Source organism: Salvelinus namaycush, chromosome 12, assembly GCF_016432855.1.
Source record: "Salvelinus namaycush isolate Seneca chromosome 12, SaNama_1.0, whole genome shotgun sequence".
In the NCBI taxonomy this organism is placed as follows: Eukaryota; Metazoa; Chordata; class Actinopteri; order Salmoniformes; family Salmonidae; genus Salvelinus; species Salvelinus namaycush.
Genome location: NC_052318.1, coordinates 8,704,608 through 8,726,507, shown reverse-complemented (window position 1 = coordinate 8,726,507; position 21,900 = coordinate 8,704,608). Strand labels below are relative to the sequence as shown.

General features: G+C 40.0%; 2 protein-coding genes across 2 annotated transcripts; both read left to right on the top strand.

The window, feature by feature from the left end:
- Positions 1-1,623: 1,623 nt before the first annotated feature.
- LOC120056760 (solute carrier family 22 member 5-like) lies at positions 1,624-8,219 on the top strand. Its single transcript, XM_039004968.1, has 9 exons — positions 1,624-2,016; positions 2,408-2,511; positions 2,800-2,954; positions 3,668-3,839; positions 3,976-4,102; positions 4,725-4,822; positions 5,098-5,312; positions 6,268-6,450; positions 8,068-8,219. Exons 1-9 carry the CDS (start codon positions 1,624-1,626, stop codon positions 8,217-8,219), a joined length of 1,599 nt encoding a protein of 532 aa, XP_038860896.1.
- Positions 8,220-15,701: 7,482 nt separating this feature from the next.
- LOC120056446 (solute carrier family 22 member 4-like) lies at positions 15,702-20,980 on the top strand. Its single transcript, XM_039004610.1, has 9 exons — positions 15,702-16,094; positions 16,516-16,619; positions 16,702-16,856; positions 16,942-17,113; positions 17,292-17,418; positions 17,945-18,045; positions 20,107-20,321; positions 20,415-20,597; positions 20,841-20,980. The coding sequence occupies exons 1-9, from the start codon at positions 15,702-15,704 to the stop codon at positions 20,978-20,980; spliced, it is 1,590 nt and encodes a 529-aa protein (XP_038860538.1).
- Positions 20,981-21,900: the final 920 nt, after the last annotated feature.

Genomic DNA, 21,900 nt, shown 5'->3' with positions numbered 1-21,900 from the left:
CTAACTCTAACACTAACCCTAACCCTAACCCTAACCCTAACTCTAACTCTAACCCTAACTCTAACTCTAACCCTAACTCTAGATGTACCTTTTCCAATGGCAACTTCAAAACCACCTTGTTTATGAAAGTATTAGCTATTTGAATAGACAAAAACTTTCAGTATGCTACCAACCATTCATTATGTATGTATTTTACTGAAGTACATTATTGTGCCATGAATTACATATGTTGACATACAGTGAATTACATTTCAACTTGTCATCTTTAGAAAAGTCTGTCAATTTTTAATGCTATCTAAGCCGTTCACAGTATAATCCCATGCAATTTCTAAGGGTATTTGTGAGAGAAAGGAATGATGTTTAGAGAAAATGATACAAGGTATTTAGTACCAGAACTAACTTTATATACATATTAATATGGCAGTTAAAACCCCCTTGCAGTCTTTAACATTTTATTTTGATATCATCACTGTATGTATAATAAATCACTGTGTTTGTTAATTTAATGAAAATAACTCCAAATATATTTTTGATCATTTATTTCCCTGAGCCTCCTTTGCCATTGAAATGCTCAGTCTGATCATGCAGGCTTATCAATACACATTTAAAATATATTTACATACACAGCCCTGAGTGGCGGATAGGATCGCCTAGACCAGGGGTACTCAACTCTTACCCTACGAGGTCCAGAGCCTGCTGGTTTTCTGTTCTACCTGATAATTAATGGCAAATACCTGGTATCCCAGGTTAAAAAACGCAGTGGCAATGGCTTCGAGGTCCAGAGTTGAGTTTGAGCGGTCTAGACTCTAGAACATGTGTCAAACTCATTCCATGGAGGGCCGAGTGTCTGCAGGTTTTCACTCCTCACTTGTACTTGATAGATTAATGAAGGTCACTAATTAGTAAAGACCTCCACTCGCCTGGTTGTCTAGGTCTTAATTAAAAGGAAAAAAACAAAAACCTGCAGATTCTAGAGCCTCCATGGAATGAGTTTGACACCCCTGCACTAGGGCCTACCCCACTTACCCCATCAAAGTAGGAGGATACATATGCAAATGAAAGATGAATAATAATCAGAATAATCAGATCAGATTGTCATGATCTGGGCCAAAAACTCTGAAATTCCAGGCATTTTTCCCAAACAGCTCTTACACAAAAAGGGCATTATCATAATTTTCACAATTTCAGACTGTTATTTCGACCTCATCAAAAATCAAATTTTTAACTGAACTGCCACTTTAATATGGTCAGTATATCTTTGATGATCGACTATATATTTCAGCTCAATCAGAAATATGAGTTAGACGTCTTTCACTGATGTTTAACAGGTTATGTTCTCTACCATTTTTTGAACAGAGAAAGGTGGATACAACCGTTCCCTGCTGGGGATTAACACTGGGATCAACTCTCTGGGACGGGGGGAGCGGAACAGCTGTGCTCTGTGGCTTGTTGTTAAGGGGCCCTGGACTTACCCAGGTCTGTACACTGCAGCTTGGAAGTTGTAATTCTGTCCTGTTGAGCATTTGCTAGAAGAGAACTTAACTCTTCACTACCCTCCACATCTCTGAGACACATGTATCAAACCGTTTCAGGTGCTCCACTTTTCCTCTTACTGCCATAAGAATGGGAGATTATGATGACGTTACTGCCTTCCTGGGTCAGAAAGGACCTTATTTCTATAGGACTTTCTTTCTTCTGAATACAATTTTCATCTCCACTGGATTCTTTGGGCTGTTCATTGTATTTGTTGGAGCAACTCCCCCACACCACTGCTTTATCCCGGACTCGGGCAACCTGAGCGAGGCATGGAGGAAGGCCATCATTCCCATAAAGGTGGTGAACGGACAGGAGGAGGAGAGCAAGTGCAGCAGATACAGGCTGGATGTGGTCAGAAACCTGTCTGCTCTGGGCTACATCCCCGGCCTGGACGTCAACCTCACTGGGGTGGAGCAGGAGGGCTGTGTGGATGGATGGAGCTACAGCAAAGATATATACCAGTCCACCATAGTCACTGAGGTGAGTATATGATGCCCAGGGCAGTCATGTGTCACAAACATTTGGCCATGAAGTAGTGAATTGGTAGTACTACACAGAGTATGTTTCTTGCTTAGATAATTACCAGAAACATGAGTATCTAATCAAACATGCATGCCACTGATATTTGATTTGGAATTACAGTATTGGGAATTGTTGAGTGATCAACATCACTGGGGAGGTGTTAACGGCTTTGGTAATTGCCTGAAACTTCCATTGGCATCAGTGAAAATGTGCAACATCCCCAGCTCCTGTCCTTCTTTTACACTTTTGGGGCAAATCAAATGTTGTTTTCCAGCATGGGTTTGTTACTAGAGCCTTCTGCTGCCACGGGTGCTGTCACTTCAGGAATAATAGGTTTGTTTTCCTGCAGTGGGACCTCGTATGTGACAATGAGTGGAAAACTCCTTTTGCCTCGTCGACTCTTTTTGTGGGTTTCCTGATTGGATCCCTGTTGTCTGGCCAGTTTTCTGACAGGTACTGTTTCTCCCTGCAATCACTATGTTCCGTCCTCTACCTGTAGATTGCATGTGGAAAGTCATACATTATCTGTTAACTCTGCCGACTAAACTGCTGTCCTATGAATGTAGCGCCCTCTGCTGTCAAATTATAGACTTGTCTTACATCGACAACCCTATTCAATCAAAACTGGTAACCTGACCATTAGTAACTGGTAACCGGATTGATTATGTCTGATACATTTTTTAAATAGTTTTTCTCTATGAAATGTTTGTTTCATTTAACATTATTTTATTTTCCATTTAGGTTTGGGAGGAAGAAAGTTATTTTTGGCTCTCTTGTTGCCCAGTTGGTCTCTGTGCTCATTCAGGCCTTCTCTCCCTCATGGGAGGTTTTCTGCATTATGTTCACGTTTGTTGGGGCCTCTCAGATATCCCTCTATATCAGTGCATTTGTACTGGGTAAGCATGAACATTAACTAATTTTATACAAACATAAACTGTTATATTCTATGAAATTCATTGAATAACTTGTAGCAATGTAACGATGACCATGATCATAAATACAGACCACAGTCAACTTTAATTAGCTGCCCGTAAAGTAAATACCATAAAACCCAGGTATCATTTGAAAGTTATGCTAGGCATTGCTTCCGTCACTAAAGGTGTTTCTTTCGAACAGCATGCCTACAGAATGGCTAGTAGTGAATGAATCATTAGAAATTATAAACCTCATTGAAAATAGCTTGATGTTTAATTATTCGTTGGACTTTGTGTCAAGTAATATTCATATAACAAATGACAGCATGTAGAAATCTCAGATTACATATACCGTATTTGGAGTAAAACCATACGTGACTTTAAATGTCCTGTTCATTTGTTTATTAGCCTATTTATTTTCGTGGAATAGCAGGACTACTCTAACAAGGCTAAATATCTGATTAAGGTTTAAAAATTGAACAATAGAAGAGCGAGTGGACGTCCTTGTTGTACCCCTTGACAAATCAAATATTGTTTACACTAGGACCTCATATATGACTATTTACTTTTAAAAGAGGCCAAAGATGGGATAATTTTTGGTTCAATTGTTTTTGCTCAATCAGAGACAAAACTTGATCCCAGCAGACATTTAAAAAACATCTAAATAATAATTGAATATAAATTCTCTTCAACAGGAACAGAGGTGTTGAGTAAGTCCATGCGTGAAGTTTTCACTACTCTGGGGGCTTTTCTGCACTACTGTATCGGCTATATGGCACTGCCCTGGATCGCTTACGCAATGAGGGAATGGAGAACACTTCTCATAATCCTGTCCAGTGTGTCCGTAGTGTATATCCCATTGTGGTGGTATGTTCTCAGTAAAAACACATGTTTTAATCTTCTGTATGTCTAAAGAAGTATTTATACAACTTAACCAAAACTATAACGCCATAAAAAATACAAGCACTGTTACTCACCTCACTATAAACACTGAATGTGTCAGGTTCATCCCAGAGTCTCCACGATGGCTATACTCTCAGGGAAGAGTAGAGGAGGCTGAGGCCATACTGAGAGACGCTGCCAAGAGAAACAGAGTCACAGCACCAGAGGTCATCTTTAAAGACACTGAGGTCAGTTTTACCATTTGTGTTTGTGAAATAAATATAGTTCAGTAATTCAGCTTATAAGAAAGAAACAACATGGCCTAAAGAGCATCTCTGTAGCCCGTTCATACCTGGTGCTAACATGCATCCTTTGTCCCGATCTGATTGTGTCAACATTTTTAGACAGGTGTAAACAATCAAAGGACATATTGTGATCTGATTGTGATTAGATCTTCCTGACCACCTCCAGAGGTAGAAACATTGTGTCTGGATGTCTTACAAGTGTAGACAGATCTGGACACTGAAACCATTTAAATCATCGATATAGCCGCCCTCTAAAATCATTGACAGGTGGCACCATTGACTTATGGCATCAATGTGTCAAAATAAATGTAATTTATTTTTTATTTTTTATATTTTATTATATTAAGAATACCTGTCAAATAACTTGCATACAGTAAGGGACCAGGAAATCTGGTCACATTGCAGACATAGTGGATGGATAAGAGACACATTTTAATACCATGTGTAGACACATGAAAATATGGGCACAATCAGAATGTGGACAAGATCAGGGCACATATTAGAACCTGGTATAAACAAGGCTCATTACTGTACTTAATAGATGCTTATTTCATCATTTCAACAGTTGGACGTGGAATCGGCCCTGAAAAACAAATATAGCATGATTGACGTTCTGAGAACCAGCAACATCAGATGTGTTACATTGATGTGTTTGTTTTTATGGTGAGTGTTATTATCAGAAATAATAATAATAATAATAATAGATTGGATTTATATCATATTAGGTTATAGCATAATGTTTTGGTTTGAAGCACTTTGACACACACACACACACACACACACACACACACACACACACACACACACACACACACACACACACACACACACACACACACACACACACACAGACAATAATTTGTAATGAATAAACTGGTGGTGGTGGTAACTTGATCGTTTTGAGTTTCATTCAAGCCATCTGTGTTGTGTCTTTTCAGGATGGCAGTAAACATTGGATATTATGGACTCTCTCTAAACACATCCAATCTGAGTGGAGATCCTTATCTAAATTGTTTCTTATCAGCTCTTACTGAAGTCCCAGCATATGTAGTATCTACAGTGCTCCTCAGGAACTGTCAGAGAAGACCCTTACTGTCCGCTTTCCTCTTAATAGGAGGAGTAATGCTTTTCCTGATCCAACTCATCCCTGAGAGTAAGACTTTGAATTTTGATTGTTTAAAATTGTATAATGTTTTATAAGATCAAATCGCTAGACGATAAGACATAATCAAAATAACGTAGTGTCTGATAATCAAGTTAGATATGTTTTTCAACATATATAGTTATTCATTAATTGTAATAATTGTAAATCAACAAACGAACATGTGACCAGTTAAAGTTTTCTAGTAGAACTATACCACCTTTTTTTTATAGAGGTGAGGTCCTGTGATGAAAAACAATATTACTAATAAGCACACAGGTTCAATACATCCTGTGTGAAGCATGGAAATTAGCAAACAGAGATTGCAATGTACAGCTTGTTTTATTGATTTATTTAATAGCTTCACATAACCTAAATGATTCAATCAATATTCAAGGTTGAAAACGGAGAGCTCCATACACAACAGTTAACATCTTCAGCGACAGCGCTCCTACAGTCCTGCAGTGATCCCTCACACCAAGTTACAATATTAACAATTCTATCAACAAGTTCACAAACAGAAGCATAAAAGTTAAGAAGGGCATGCCCAGGGAGGAGAGCGGATCTTGGCGAAATGGGCACGCTTGAGCAATTTATAATTCGCTACCAGAACTGCTACTACTGGAATTTGAACTGCGTGCACATTCATCCCTCCCGTCTTCCCAGGGCACGCCAACCTCATACAAAGAATGGGGAAGATCTGCTGAGCACTGGGTGAATACATAGGTCAATCACACTCTGAGCACTGGGTGAATACATAGGTCAATCACACTCTGAGCACTGGGTGAATACATAGGTCAATCACACTCTGAGCACTGGGTGAATACATAGGTCAATCACACTCTGAGCACTGGGTGAATACATAGGTCAATCACACTCTGAGCACTGGGTGAATACATAGGTCAATCACACTCTGAAAAAAGCTTGTATGCTCACATGTATCTCAATGTCTTTCTCTATCCTGTAGATCTGCAAGGTGTTGCTATAGCTGTGGAGATGGTTGGGAAGTTTGCCTTCACAATGTCGTTCACCGTGGTCTACATCTACACCGCAGAGATCTACCCTACTGTTGTCAGGAGTGCTGGCGTCGGGATCTGTTCTTCAGCTGCTCGGATCGGGACGATTGCAGCCCCATATGTCATCTACCTAGGTACAATCACAGACAAACTATTTAGTGTTTATACAGTGCATTTGGAAAGTTTTCAGACCCCTTGACTTTTTCCACATTTTGTTACGTTACAGCCTTATTCTAAAATTGATTAAATTAATGGTTTTCCTCATCAATCTACACACAATAGCCCATAATGACAAAGCAAAAAAAAGAATTTTGCAAATGTATTAAAAGTAAAAAACAGAAATACCTTATTTACATAAGTATTCAGACCGTTTGCTATGAAACTCAAAATTGAGCTCAGGTGCATCCTGTTTCCATTTATTGTCCTTAAGATGTTTATACAACTTGATTGGAGTCCACCTGTGGTAAATTCAATTGGACATAACTTGGAAAGGCACACACCCGTCTATATAAGGTCCCACGGGTTGGCAGTGCATGTCAGAGCAAAAACCAAGCCACGAGGTCGAAGGAATTATCCGTAGAGCTCGGGTGAGAAGGGCCTTGGTCAGGGAGGTAACTAAGAACACAATGATCACTCTGACAGAGCTCCAGAGTGCCTCTGTGGAGATGGGAGAACTTTCCAGAAGGACAACCATCTCTGCAGCACTCTACCAATCAGGCCTTTATGGTAGAGTGCCCAGATGGAAGCCACTTCTCAGTAAAAGGCACATGACAGCCCACTTGGAGTTTGTCAAAAGGCACCTAAAGACTCTCAGACCTTGATAAACAAGATTCTCTGGTCTGATAAAACCAAGATTTAACTATTTGGCCTGAATGCCAGTGTCATGTCTGGAGGAAACCTGGCACCATCCCTATGGTGGAGCATGGGAGGCAGCATCATCCTGCGGGGGATGCTTTTCAGCGGCAGAGACTGGGAGACTATTCAGGATCAAGGGAAAGATGAACAGAGCAAAGTACAGAGAGATCCTTGATGAAAACCTGCTCCAGAGCACCCAGGACCCCAGACTGGGGCCAAAATGTACCTTCCAACAGGACAACAACCCTAAGCGCACAGCCAAGACAATGCAGGAGTGGCTTCGGGACAAGTCTTTTAATGTCCTTGAGTGGCCCAGCCAGAGCCCAGACTTGAACTGGACCGAACATCTCTAGAGACCTGAAAATAGCTGTGCAGCGACGCTCCCCATCCAACCTGACAGAGCTTGAGAGGATCTGCAGAGAAGAATGGGAGAAACTCCCCAAATACAGGTGTGCCAAGCTTGTAGCGTCATACCCAAGAAGACTCGAGGCTGTAATCGCTGCCAAATGTTCTTCAACAAAGTATTGAGTAAAGAGTCTGAATAATATATATATTTTTTTAAATGAGCTAATATGTCTAAAAAAACAGTTTTTGCTTTGTTGTTATGGGGTATTGTCTGAAGATTGATGAGGAAAAAACATATTTAATACATTTTAGAATTAGGCTGTAATGTAACAAAATGTGGAAAAAGTCAAAGGGTCTGAATACTCTCCAAATGCACTGTATACATAATTGGATACTTACAGAATACAAACCCCATTACATTTTCATTGCACGTCATCCATGCATTCATTGTACCCAAAATCATGTTTTACAATGAATGTTTTTCACAAAAAATATTTTCATCAGATATGGTCTCTCTGTCTTCATGGACAATGTTCTTTTGGTGTTCACAGGGAGCATTAACAAGTACCTCCCCTACATTATAATGGGAAGTATGACTGTCACTTCGTCCGCTGTGAACCTCTTCCTGCCAGAGACATTCCGCAAAAAGCTACCAGAGACAGTAGAGCATATGCAGCAATGCAAAGGGTATGCCCTACTCTGAAATACAGCATTGGAATGTTCATTTCAATTAAGTGTATGTTATGATAATAACAAATATGAATTTTAAATCCAACTTTAATATCTTCACAGTTTGTGCAGAAAAGAGCCAAGGAATGCCAATATCCTGAAGAAAGGAGGAGGAGGAGATACCCCAGCAATATTAAATGAGGTCAAATTCTGATAAGAAACCCTGAATTGCCCAATCAACTCTCCTTAATATGACTCAACAAAACTGTGCAAAGCAGGATACGCTCTATGATAATGTAGACGTAATGTGTGGGGCACCAGATGCTGCAATGCAGGACTGTACCACAGAACAAGCTACCTATTCTGAGGTGACATGGTTATGGAAATGCTTGTACTGTGTACGTGTGAGGATTCCTGATGGAACAGGGGTTCCATTTTCTGTCAGCAAATAGCAATGTATAACTGCAAAAATACAGCAAAAATACTGTATTACCCACAACGGTTGCAGCGAGATTTATCTCAAAACTAATTTTTTTATGATGCCCTTGGTAAAGCTGAGAATATTGACTTGGATGTAAAGTAAACAATGTAACAATGTGTTGCACATGATGCAAGAGAGAGCTGAAGTATTCTAAATTAGTTTTGATCCGGGCCATCCTGCCTATTTATATTCTTACCTATTTATATTCTTATATTCTTACTTTGGGTAACTTTTTGCACTGGAAAAGGCTGTTCAGAAAATAATTGGTTAGACTTGCTTGTTTTGTTGCTCTGAGTTAGACTGCTGTACAGAATATGGTAAAGTGTTTGTAGTGTAGAGGGTTAGGAATTTTTGTTTGAAATAATGTGTTTTTTATGTATTGTTTTCCTGTGGCACATGGCCAATAAGTATTTCTATTAGCATTGCTGGTGAACTAATAATGAGGTATCTTTCTCATTCTAGTGGTGAGTACCGCAAAAAATCCCTGAAAGTGAATATTTAAATAAACGTTTATTATTGTCAGTTATTGTGATGTGAAGTTTATACACCATCAAAATTGTGAACAGACTCATTCATTGAATAAGACTGTAAACTACTACTAGGCAGGGCAAACCCATGTTGGTGATTTCTAATATATCATCAAAATAGATCCATCGCAGCACGCTTATGGACTCATTCAATAAGTTTTTACCTGGTTAAGTACAATACCATTGGAAAATGTATGTTTAAAGTTAAATATACAGTACCAGTCAAAAGTTTGGACACACCTCACCTACTCATTCCAGGGTTATTTTTTATTTTTACTATTTTCTACATTATAGAACAATAGTGAAGACATCAAAACTATGAAATAACACATATGGAATCATGTAGTAACCAAAAAAAGTTAAACAAATCAAAATATAAAGTAGCCACCCTTTGCCATGATGACAGCTTTGCACACTCTTGTCATTCTCTCAACCAGCTTCATGAGGTAGTCAGCTGGAATGAATTTAAATTAACAGGCGTGCCTTGTTGTGTAACCTTTATATAACTAGGCAAGTCATTTAAGAACAAATTCCTATTTACAATGACGGCCTACCCCGGCCAAACCCGGACAATGCTGGGCCAATTGTGCGCCGCTCTATGGGACTCCCAATCACAGCTGGAAGTGATTCAGCCTGGATTTGAACCAGGGACTGTAGTGTTGCCTCTTGCACTGAGATGCAGTGCCTTAGACCACTGTGCCACTCGGGAGCCTCAACTAGAGAACATTACCAACCCCTACGCTCTGTATTTTTCGCTGGCTGCCCCACCACCACAGAAAGCACTGAGCTAGAATGGAACAACTGCATGTTGGAGCTGCCTTACTCTAGAAAGCAAAAAAGAGACCATGTTTGTATGTGGCTTTATTAACTAAATTACAGTTGAAGTCAGACGTTTACATGCACCTTAGCCAAATACATTTAAACTCAGTTTTTCACAATTCCTGACATTTGATCCTAGTAAAAATTCCCTGTCTAGGTCAGTATGTGCCAAAATTCACCCAATTTATTGTGGGAAGCTTGTGGAAGGCTACCCAAAACCAATTTCTAATTGAGTGTATTTTAATTTCTGATCCACTGGGAATGTGATGAAAGAAATAAAATATGAAATAAATCATTCACTCTATTATTATTCTGACATTTCACATTCTTAAAATAAAATGGTGATCCTAACCTCCTGACAGAGCTGGTGTAACTGAGTCAGGTTTGTAGGCCTCCTTGCTCGCACACGATTTTTCAGTTATGCCCATGTAACAGTTTTACTTTACGTCCGTCCCCTCGCCCTGACCCGGGCGCGAACCAGGGACCCTCTGCACACATCAACAACAGTCACCCACGAAGCATCGTTACCCATTGCTCCACAAAAGCCACGGCCCTTCCAGAGCAAGGGGAACCACTACTTCAAGGTCTCAAAGCGAGTGACGTAACCGATTGAAATGCTATTAGCGCACACCACCGCTAACTAGCTAGCCATTTCACATCCGTTACACCCACACATTTTCTATGGGATTGAGGTAAGGACTTTGTGATGGCCACTCCAATACCTTGACTTTGTTGTCCTTAAGCCATTTTGCCACAACTTTGGAAGTATGCTTGGGGTCATTGTCCATTTGGAAGACCCATTTGCGACCAAGCTTTAACTTCCTGACTGATGTCTTGAGATGTTCCTTCAATATATCCACATAATTTTATTTCCTCATGATGTCATCTATTTTGTGAAGTGCACCAGTCCCTCCTGCAGCAAAACACCCCCACAACATGATGCTGCCACCCCTGTGCTTCATGGTTGGGGTGGTGTTCGTCGGCTTGCAAGCCTCCCCCTTTTTCCTCCAAACATAACGATGGTCATTATGGCCAAACAGTTCTATTTTTGTTTCATCAGACCAGAGGACATTTCTCCAAAAAGTACGATCTTTGTCCCCATTAGCAGTTGCAAACTGTAGTCTGGCTTTTTTATGGCGGTTTTGGAGCAGTGGCTTCTTCCTTGCTGAGCGGCCTTTCAGGTTATGTCGTTATAGGACTCGTTTTACTGTGGATATAGATAAGATATTGTACCTGTTTCCTCCAGCATCTTCACAAGGTCCTTTGCTGTTGTTCTGGGATTGATTTGCACTTTTCACACCAAAGTACGTTCATCTCTAGGAGACAGAACACGTCTCCTTCCTGAGTGTTATGACGCTGCGTGGTCCCATGGTGTTTCTACTTGTGTACTACTGTTTGTACAGATGAACGTGGTGCCTTCAGGCATTTGGAAATTGCTCCCAAGGATGAACCAGACTTGTGGAGGTCCAGGTCTTGGCTGATTTATTTTGATTTTCCCATGATGTCAAGCAAAGAGGCACTGAGTATGAAAGTAGGCCTTGAAATACATCCATAGGTACACCTCCAATTGACTCAAATTATGTCAATAAGCCTATCAGAAGCTTCTAAAGCCATGACATCATTTTCTGGAATTTTCCAAGCTGTTAAAGGCACAGTCAACTTAGTGTATGTAAACTTCTGACCCACTGGAATTGTTATACAGTGAATTATAAGTGAAATAATCTGTCTGCAAAAAAATTGTTGGAAAAATTACTTGTGTCATGCACGAAGTAGATGTCCTAACCGACTTGCCAAAACTATAGTTTGTTAACAAGAAATTTGTGGAGTAGTTGAAAAACGAGTTTTAATAACTCCAACCTAAATGTATGTAAACTTCCGACTTCAACTGTATATATTTATTATATATTGTTTGCAAACTGATCTGTGACACGTATTAATACCACAATAACATACAAAATAGGCAAAAAAATTATAATTTTTTTGCTAAACAGGTGGGGCTCAAAACAGGTGCTGCCCTGAATGACGTGTCACCACTGATTGTACTCCATAATTGATTATTCATATACCTCCACTAAACTACTTTGATATGAATCAGTAGCGATTAAGAACAAGTGTATCTTTAATTCTATGTAAAACAAGTATCTTTCATCAAAGTTTATGATGAGTATTTCTGTTATTTGATGTGGCTCTCTGCAATTTCTCCGGATATTTTGGAGGCATTTCTGAACACGGCGCCAATGTAAACTGAGGTTTTTGGATATAAAAATGAACTTTATCGAACAAAACATATATGTATTGGGTAACATGAAGTCCTATGAGTGTCATCCCATGAAGATCATCAAAGGTTAGTGATTAATTTTATCTCTATTTTTGTGACTCCTGTCTTTGGCTGGAAAAATGGCTGTGTTTTTCTGTGATTTTGCGGTGACCTAACATAATCGTTTGTGGTGCTTTCGCTGTAAAGCCTTTACGAAAATGGACACTGTGGTGGGATTAACAAGAAGTGTATCTTTAAAATGGTGTGAAATACTTGTATGCTTGAGGAATTTTAATTATGAGATTTCTGTTGTTTGAATTTGGCGCCCTGCACTTTCACTGGCTGTTGTCATATCGATCCCGTTAACGGGATTGCAGCCATAAGAAGTTAATGCAACCGCTGTGTCAGATTTCAAAAAAACTTTACGGCAAAAGCACAATATTCAATCATCTGAGAACAGCGTTCAGCCACAAAAAGAAGCCATACAGTTACCCGCCAAATTGTGGAATCAACAAAAGTCATAAATAGCATTATAAATCTTCACTTACCTTTGCTGATCTTCGTTGGAATGCACTCCCAGGACTCCCACTTCCACAAAAAATGTTCGTTTTGTTCGGTAATGTCCATCATTTATGTACAAATAGCTATTTTTGTTAGCGTGTTTGGTAAATAAATCCAAAGTCAGGAAGCGCGTTCACTAAAAGCAGACGAAATGTCAAAAAGTTCCGTAACAGTCAGTAGAAACATGTCAAACGATGTATTGAATCAATCTTTAGGATTTTTTAAACATAAATCTTCAATAATGTTCCAACCGGAGAATTCCATTGTCTTCAGAAGTGCGATGGAACAGAGTTCCCTCTCATGTGAACGCGCATGGTCAGAGCATGGTCAGCTCATGGTAGACCTTACTCATTTCCGTCTCCTTCGGCCCCACTTCACAGTAGAAGCATCAGACAAGGTTCTACAGACTGTTGACATCTAGTGGAAGCCGTAGGAAGTGCAAACTGACCCATATCCCACTGTATTCGATAGGCGATGAGTTGAAAACCTACAAACCTCAGATTTCCCACTTCCTGGTTGGATATTTTTCTCAGGTTTTTGCCTGCCATATGAGTTCTGTTATACTCACAGACATCATTCAAACAGTTTTAGCAACTTCAGAATGTTTTCTATCCAATACTAATAATAATATGCATATATTAGCAACTGGGACTGAGGAGCAGGCAGTTTACTCTCGGCACCTCTGGGCACCTTTTCATCCAAGCTACTCAATACTGCCCCTGCAGCCATAAGAAGTTTTTAAGAAGTGGATATAAGCAATGCCCACTGAAAAAAAAGTGGGTATACTGTTTATACCTGCGTCTACCCTCCAGTACACCACTGGCTCTTTGTGTTTTACAAAAAGTGCACTCTAACATGAGTGTGCTGGTATTACGGTTGCTGTCCTTTCATAATCACAAACCTTTCACACACTGAAAGCATATAGGTTCATGTCTATAATAGATATAAAGGCTGTTAAGATATTCATGTTTCAAGAAAGGAGTGTATATATTTGGCCTGGCGAAGTCCTCACTGTCCAAAACTGAGTCAAGACCAAGTACAAATGTATCCGACACTGAGACACTCAATATGTGGTCTTGAGACCATAATACTACAACACTGCCTCAATACCACACCAGTGCACTGGTCGCCGGCTTATCGACTCTTCGCGCGGCCCAATCAGCCACTCAAAATGGTCTTGAGTGGCAACAAATCTGCCCAATTAGCTGATTCGCTTTCCAAACACCCACTCCTTTCGACACACCCACTCACCCATACTCGGTCGCCATATTGAGCTGGAGCTACCCATACTTGAAAAAATCTGGCGCTATCAGACTTATAGTTTTTCTTTTAATAGGAAAAAACTTAAATAAAAACATGAAATTATGCCATTCAGTGTGAGCTTAATTATGGATAGGTGGGACGGTAGCTTAACTTGTTGTTAATCCAGCCAAGGTGTCAGATTTCAAAAAGGCTTTACAGCGAAAGCAAACCATGCGATTATCTGAGGACAGCGTTCAGCACACAAATGCATAACAAATCATTTTCAACCACAGAGTTGCGACACGAAAGTCAGAAATAGCGATATAATATATGCCTTACCTTTGAAGATCTTCTTCTGTTGGCACTCCAAAAGGTCTCAGTTACATTACAAATGGTCCTTTTGTTCGATAAATTCCTTCTTTATATCCATAAAAACTCAGTTTAGCTGGCGCGCTTCAGTCAATAATCCACTCGGTTTCCCTCCGTCAAAATGCATACAAAATGAATCCCAAACGTTACCAATAAACTTATCCAAACAAGTCAATCAACGTTTATAATCAATCCTTAGGTACCCTAATACGCAAATAAAACAATACAATTTAAGATAGAGAATCGCTATTGTCTTTACCGGAGATAAACAAAAAGAATGCGCTCTCTCGGCCATGCGCTTGGAAACACTACAGCCAAAATGGGAGCCACTTAGAAAAACTACAACTTCTCCCTCATTTTTCCAAAAACCAGCCTGAAACTCTTTCTAAAGACTGTTGACATCTAGTGGAAGCCCTAGGAACTGCAATCGGGGACGATTCGCCCTATTATAAAAGTGCCAGGCATTGAAATCAGTGGTATGCTGAATTTTTTACTTTTTTATGGTTTGTCCTCTGGGTTTCGCCTGCCATTTCAGTTCTGTTATACTCACATACATTATTTTAACAGTTTTAGAAACTTTAGAGTGTTTTCTATCCAAATCTACCAATTATATGTATATTCTAGCGTCTGGGCCTGAGTAGCAGGCAGTTTACTTTGGGCACGCTTTTCATCCGGACGTCAAAATACCGCCCCCTATCCCAAAGAAGTTAAGAGGTTGCTGTCTAACAGGCTGCTTATAATGCATAAGTGACTCTTCGGCTCAATCGGATCCTAATGCACACTCACTTGTCTGTTGCTTTTACAGAGCAAACTCTGACATGTGTCTTAGCCAATCATTAACTAGGTCTGGGAAGGTGTGTGAGATAAGGCTGCAGTTAGAGTGTTGTTGAGGTGGGCCTTTCTGGCCCCCTTCCCAGACGTTTCATCCCTCTTCAACTGTTGTCCTTACATCGAGGTTGAATTCCACCACCAGCGGACAGCGACATCCTATAATATATTAACCCTCACTTTTAATGACCTTCCAATACATTACCAATACCGAGTGGGGCAATTCAAGATGCAATGATATGTTATCTACCTGCTTTCAAGAGAGGTTGGTGCATGAAAGGAGAGAGCTCTGCTGTTTGTTGACGGTGTCAGATGGTGATGGATAATATCCGACAACACTACAACAACGTCTGGAGCAGCTATACAATGCAGGCAGTTTTCCGCAAGTGAATAAGTGACTGGACTCAAAGGTCAACTGAACACAGCAGCAACATGAGAGATTACGATGGAATCACAGCTTTCTTGGGAACATGGGGACCCTTTCAGCTGACAATCTTCTTGGCATTGGCCATCAGTATCCTGCCCAATGGGTTTACTGGTATTTATATAGTGTTTGTAGGTGATACACCACCACATGAATGCTATGTTCCTGAGGAGTATAATATCAGTGAGATGTGGAGAAATGTGACCATCCCAATGGAGACAATAAATGGTGCATCGCAGCATAGCTCTTGCTCAAGGCTCAAAGTGGAGACAGTTAGAAACTACTCTAGCCTAAATATCATTCCAAATGTGGATGTCAACGTGAGTGAAATTGAGCTGGAAAGTTGCTTGGACGGTTGGAAATACAGCAAAGACGTCTACCAGTCAACATTCGTCACTGAGGTGAGAAATATATTGCAAATCAATGCAAACATTATTAGCTATTCCCAAAGACAAAACAATTCTGTGATAAAAAGAGTATGAAAAACAAATATGTGAATGATGAACTTTAAATGCTTACACAAACACTTTGGATTGCACTGTTGGGTTACCCAAACCCTTACAACAACAAATTGCAGTTACAGTACAGTACGTTGCAGTTATGTTGTAGTTGTACTGCAATTACTGCATCCAGAAACAAACTGCTGTTTTACTTTGCTGTCTAGTGCCGTAATTTAGCAATTCACCTGTGTTTATTTTGCAGTTATAGTGCAATTACTGGCATTTAAAATAGCACTGTAACTGCACTGTAACTGCAGTTTCACTTTTTGTAAAAGGAGAGAAAGGGCATTTGTGTAATTTAGGAAATATATGTATTTTGCAGTGGGATGTGGTGTGTGATAATGCATACAAAGTTCCCTTGACCACTTCAATTCACTACTTTGGTGCGCTGGTGGGAACGTTCATCTCTGGCCAGCTGTCTGACAGGTCTGTACTGTATACGGTGTACTTCAGTCCTGATGGAGAATCATCTCAGACAATGTGAACTTACATCATTTTTCATCAACAGGTTTGGAAGAAAGCCAGTGCTCTTTACTATGATGATAATCCAGAGTGTGGCCACTTTCGCACAAATATTCTCCCCAAACTGGCAGGCATTCACTATTTTTTTCTTCTTTGCTGGTGCTGGATCAGTCTCAAACTACGTCATAGCGTATGTTCTTGGTAGGTTCAAAATAAGCATAACTTGTATCTACAGTATCTCTTGCACATTTGGTAAATTTACTGAACTTGCATATCTGGTCTTCAGGGACAGAAATACTGAGCCCTGGAGCTCGTGTGGTATTCTCCGCACTTGGAGTGTTCCTGAGCTCTGCGATTGGCTACATGTTCATGCCGGCTGTGGCATACTTCATCCGTGATTGGAGGTGGTTGCTGGTTCCCATGACAGGCTCTGGAATACTATACATCCCGCTATGGTGGTAAGCAAAATGTATCCCCACAGGAATGTGTTTGCCACAAAACCTTCTACTATGTTAATGCTCTGTGTACTCTTCTTTTAGCGAAGGGACTTCTTATCTACGTCAAATACAAACATTAGCCTGATTTAACATAGGGCCTCAGTAGCGTTTATATAACTGTGCATATGTATTGGTATAGGTTCATCCCAGAGTCCCCCAGATGGCTGCTCTCTCAGGGAAGAGTGGAGGAGGCTGAGGCCATACTGAGAGATGCTGCCAGGAGGAACAGAGTTGAAGCACCAGAGGTCATCTTCACTCCCTCAGAGGTGAGCAAGCTTACTTAGCTACAGTTTAGCTTGCATCATTTAATAAAATAAACCTTCCCAGGGACATGGAGTAACAAAAAACATATATAGAGGAATTACAAAAAAGTGCCTATGTCTTTGTTAATATATTTTTAGGCACCTATCCAGTTGAAGTCAAAGTCCTTTTTGCTGGTGCTGCAATACATCAACTGAATGAAGTTGATTAATAACCATTGTTAAATCATTTGAGAGACTAATGCATCCCTTCCTGTTTTATGGTGTAATCCAGGTCATTCATCAGACTACTTGACCACTCACTCTGGCCTGACTCTAGTTTAGGTTTCTGAAGTGTTATCTTTTAACCAATGCAGTGTAGAACTGCAGAATAATGAAAGTGAGACAGTGGACTCTGTGCTTACGGTGATGAAGGAGAGACACGGGGAATAAAATACAAGGGCAATCTACTCTTAGCAATTTCATCCATTATGCATTTTGCTCTTCTAAATGGTGTATCCTAATGATGATCCTAATGATGACTTATCTCCAGGTAGAAGATGCTCTGGCCATGAAGGACAAGAAATACAACATTCTGGATGTCATGAGGAGCAGCAATATGCTTTCAATTATAATTCTGTGTTCCCTTCTGTGGTAAATCTTAGCATCTGTTAACACAAATCCTACACAATCTTAAAGGAAAACTCCACCCCAAAAAACTATATTTTGGTATTTGTCCATTGTTGACATAGTCCCAAAATGTTTTGCTTGTCAGCAATCAAGTTTTCATGATATGTAACTTTCAAAATACAGAAATCCTCACATGATGCAATTTGCATCATATGATACAAAACGCAGCATCATATTATGCAAAATGCAAAGTAAAGGATGACTTCTTTATTTTGAAAGTTACATATCTTGAAAACTTGATTGCTGACAAGCAAAACATTTTGGGACTATGTCAACAATGGACTAATGAAACAAATACCACAAATGTTTTGAGTGGAATTGTCATTTAATGACTCTGAATATTACTTTGAATATTACTTTGTTTGTGCCTGTTCATCTACAGTTGAAGTCAGAAGTTTACATACACCTTAGCCAAATACATTTAAACTCAGTTTTTCACAATTCCTGACATTTAATCCTAGTAAAAATTCCCTGTTTTAGGTCAGTTAGGATCACCACTTTACTTTAAGAATGTGAAATTTCAGAATAATAGTAGAGAGAATGATTTATTTCAGCTTTTATTTCTTTCATCACATTCCCAGTGGTCTAGAAGTTTACATACACTAAATTAGTATTTGGTAGCATTACCTTTAAATTGTTTAACTTGGGTCAAACATTTCGAGTAGCCTTCCATAAGCTTCCCACAATAAATTGGGTGAATTTTGGCCCATTCCTCCTGACAGAGCTGGTGTAACTGAGTCAGGTTTGTAGGCCTCCTTGCTCGCACACGATTTTTTAGTTATGCCCACACATTTTCTATGGGATTGAGGTAAGGACTTTGTGATGGCCACTCCAATACCTTGACTTTGTTGTCCTTAAGCCATTTTGCCACAACTTTGGAAGTATGCTTGGGGTCATTGTCCATTTGGAAGACCCATTTGCGACAGAGCTTTAACTTCCTGACTGATGTCTTGAGATGTTGCTTCAATATATCCACATAATTTTATTTCCTCATGATGCCATCTATTTTATGAAGTGCACCAGTCCCTCCTGCAGCAAAGCACCCCCACAACATGAGGCTGCCACCCCCGTGCTTCATGGTTGGGATGGGGTTCTTCGGCTTGCAAGCCTCCCCCTTTTTCCAAACATAACGATGGTCATTATGGCCAAACAGTTCTATTTTTGTTTCATCAGACCAGAGGACATTTCTCCAAAAAGTACGATATTTGTCCCCATGTGCAGTTGCAAACCATAGTCTGGCTTTTTTATGTCAATTTTGGAGCAGTGGCTTCTTCCTTGCTGAACGGCCCTTCAGGTTATGTCGATATAGGACTCGTTTTACTGTGGATATAGATACTTTTGTACCTGTTTCCCTCAGCATCTTCACAAGGTCCTTGTTCTGGGATTGATTTGCACTTTTCACACCAAAGTACATTCATCTCTAGGAGACGCATCTCCTTCCTGAGCGGTATGATGGCTGCGTGGTCCCATGGTGTTTATACTTGCGTACTATTGCTTGTACAGATGAACGTGGTACCTTCAGGCGTTTGGAAATTTCTCCCAAGGATGAACCAGACTTGTGGAGGTCTACAATTTTTTTCTGAGGTCTTGGCTGATTTATTTTGATTTTCCCATGATGTCAAGCAAAGAGGCACTGAGTTTGAAGGTAGGCCTTGAAATACATCCACAGGTACACCTCCAATGGACTCAAATTATGTCAATTAGCCTATCAGAAGCTTCTAAAGCCATGACATCATTTTCTGGAATTTTCCAAGATGTTTAAAGGCACAGTCAACTTAGACCCACTGGAATTGTGATACAGTGAATTATAAGTGAAATAATCTACCTGTAAACAATTGTTGTAAAAATTACTTGTGTCATGCACAAAGTAGATGTCCTAACCGACTTGCCAAAACTATAGTTTGTTTACAAGAAATTTGTGGAGTGGTTGAAAAACGAGTTTTAATGACTCCAACCTAAGTGTATGTAAACTTCCGACTTCAACTGTAATTCATTCGACTTTGTATATTTCATTTCCCTCTGCAGGATTATTATCACATGTGGCTACTTCGCCCTGCTTTTGAACACTTCCAACCTCAGTGGAAATCCCTATATCAACTGCTTCCTGTCTGGAGCTGCAGAAGTGCCAGCCTATTTCATTGCCCTGTTGCTGCTCAGATACTGTTCCAGACGGTTTTGCCAGTCCTCCACTCTCTTCCTAGGGGGAGCTGTTATTCTCTTCATTAACATGGTCCCAACAGGTAAAATTCATTGACCGTCTCAGAGGGAGACCTCATTTACAGATCTTTATAAACATCACCTAATTTACACCTGGTTGTCTCTCTATGTTTCAGATCTCCCAGGAGTGGCTATCTTCCTGGAGATGGTGGGGAAGTTTGGCATCACGGCAGCGTTCTGTGTAGTGTACGCAGTCACGTCGGAGCTCTTCCCCACCGTGGTGAGGAACATGGCCATGGGGACGTGCTCCATGGCAGCACGCATCGGAACCATCCTCTCCCCCTTCATCATCTACCTCGGTAAGACCAATCAATCAGTTAATCATTCAATCAGTTAATTCATCAATCATCAATGTCAATATTGGACTGTTAAAGTATATATATCCAATCTTGTAAGACCTGGATCACTACCTATTTCTTTGTTCAGTAGAGATAAACAAGATTGAGTGGATGTATTCGACAATGTCTCTCAGTGTTAATTTGGTTTTCTGATGTTCAGACCTCTCCCTTGATATTGAAAATGTCTGTTTTATTTATTTGCAGGAAATTACTACAAGTACCTACCATACATATTCATTGGTAGCCTTGCAATACTTGGGGGTCTGTTCTGCTTCATTTTACCTGAGAGTTACGGCAAGGATTTGCCAGAGACCATCTTACAGATGCAGCATATCAAAGGGTGAGTTTGACTGTCCGTCCGTCTCTACGTACATTCCTCCATCCATCTTGATGAAGAATTGTTTCAAACATGTGTTTTCATCTTTTCTACAGGTGTCGATGCAACACAGACCAAGACACCGAAAACGTAGATAGCAAATCAGAGTATAGGAAGGAATCTAAATTGTAAATCTTGTACTTTTTCTTCTAAGCTAACATATGGAATTGTTTGAACATGGTCATACCATGGATCATTTAACTATTTGATTTTGAATTTTAGGACCCATTTAGGTATAAAACAATATACTGTATATAAAAAAGTTAGTTGATAAAATATTGAAATGTGGCCTTTACTACTCTAACCCATAGAAACACATTGAATAACACGTTCATAAATGGCAAAAAAGACAGTCAAAAAATAAATAATAAGGAAAAAGGTTTTGAAGTGTCTGTCCTATATCTAGGCGATATAAGAAAGTTCAGGAAATATATTTTTTGGGGACAAATATTTACCTCCATAAACTACCTCCATACTTCCATTCATTTGTATGGATTACCTTTAGACTAGTCCCGTGACACTTATGGGGGTCGTAAAGCAAAACGGAGAACACCATCATGTTCATGAGAGTCCCCTTTCCACAGTCATACAGTATAAGCTTGTAGCCCAAACGGATCGGGCACTACAGACAGAAGTTGGCACATCAGCATTACCAAATTCAGATGAGTCATGTGGAGCTTGTGGGGGTCATAGAGAAAGATGGAGAACCATCGTGTTTGTGAGACGTTTTCGTGAGATGACCGATTTTCAGGATGTATCAAGGTCTGACAAACACTGCTGTAGCTCGGCCACCTTCCTCTGCAGATGCGGAAGGACAACATAGCCTGATGTTGTGGATTGAGAAACAGCCCAATGCAAAATACATACAGTATCTCTAGCATAAACTGA

What these genes read in the sequence shown, in the direction of transcription:
- LOC120056446 (XM_039004610.1), top strand. Translation starts at nt 15,702, where the DNA reads ATGAGAGATTACGATGGAATCACAGCTTTCTTGGGAACATGGGGACCC. An exon ending in CTATACATCCCGCTATGGTG is followed by an intron (nt 17,114 to 17,291) that starts GTAAGCAAAATG and finishes GTATTGGTATAG; the next exon opens with GTTCATCCCAGAGTCCCCCA. An exon ending in CCCCTTCATCATCTACCTCG is followed by an intron (nt 20,598 to 20,840) that starts GTAAGACCAATC and finishes ATTTATTTGCAG; the next exon opens with GAAATTACTACAAGTACCTA.
- LOC120056760 (XM_039004968.1), top strand. Translation starts at nt 1,624, where the DNA reads ATGGGAGATTATGATGACGTTACTGCCTTCCTGGGTCAGAAAGGACCT. An exon ending in TCTGGCCAGTTTTCTGACAG is followed by an intron (nt 2,512 to 2,799) that starts GTACTGTTTCTC and finishes TTTTCCATTTAG; the next exon opens with GTTTGGGAGGAAGAAAGTTA. An exon ending in TCATCTTTAAAGACACTGAG is followed by an intron (nt 4,103 to 4,724) that starts GTCAGTTTTACC and finishes TCATTTCAACAG; the next exon opens with TTGGACGTGGAATCGGCCCT.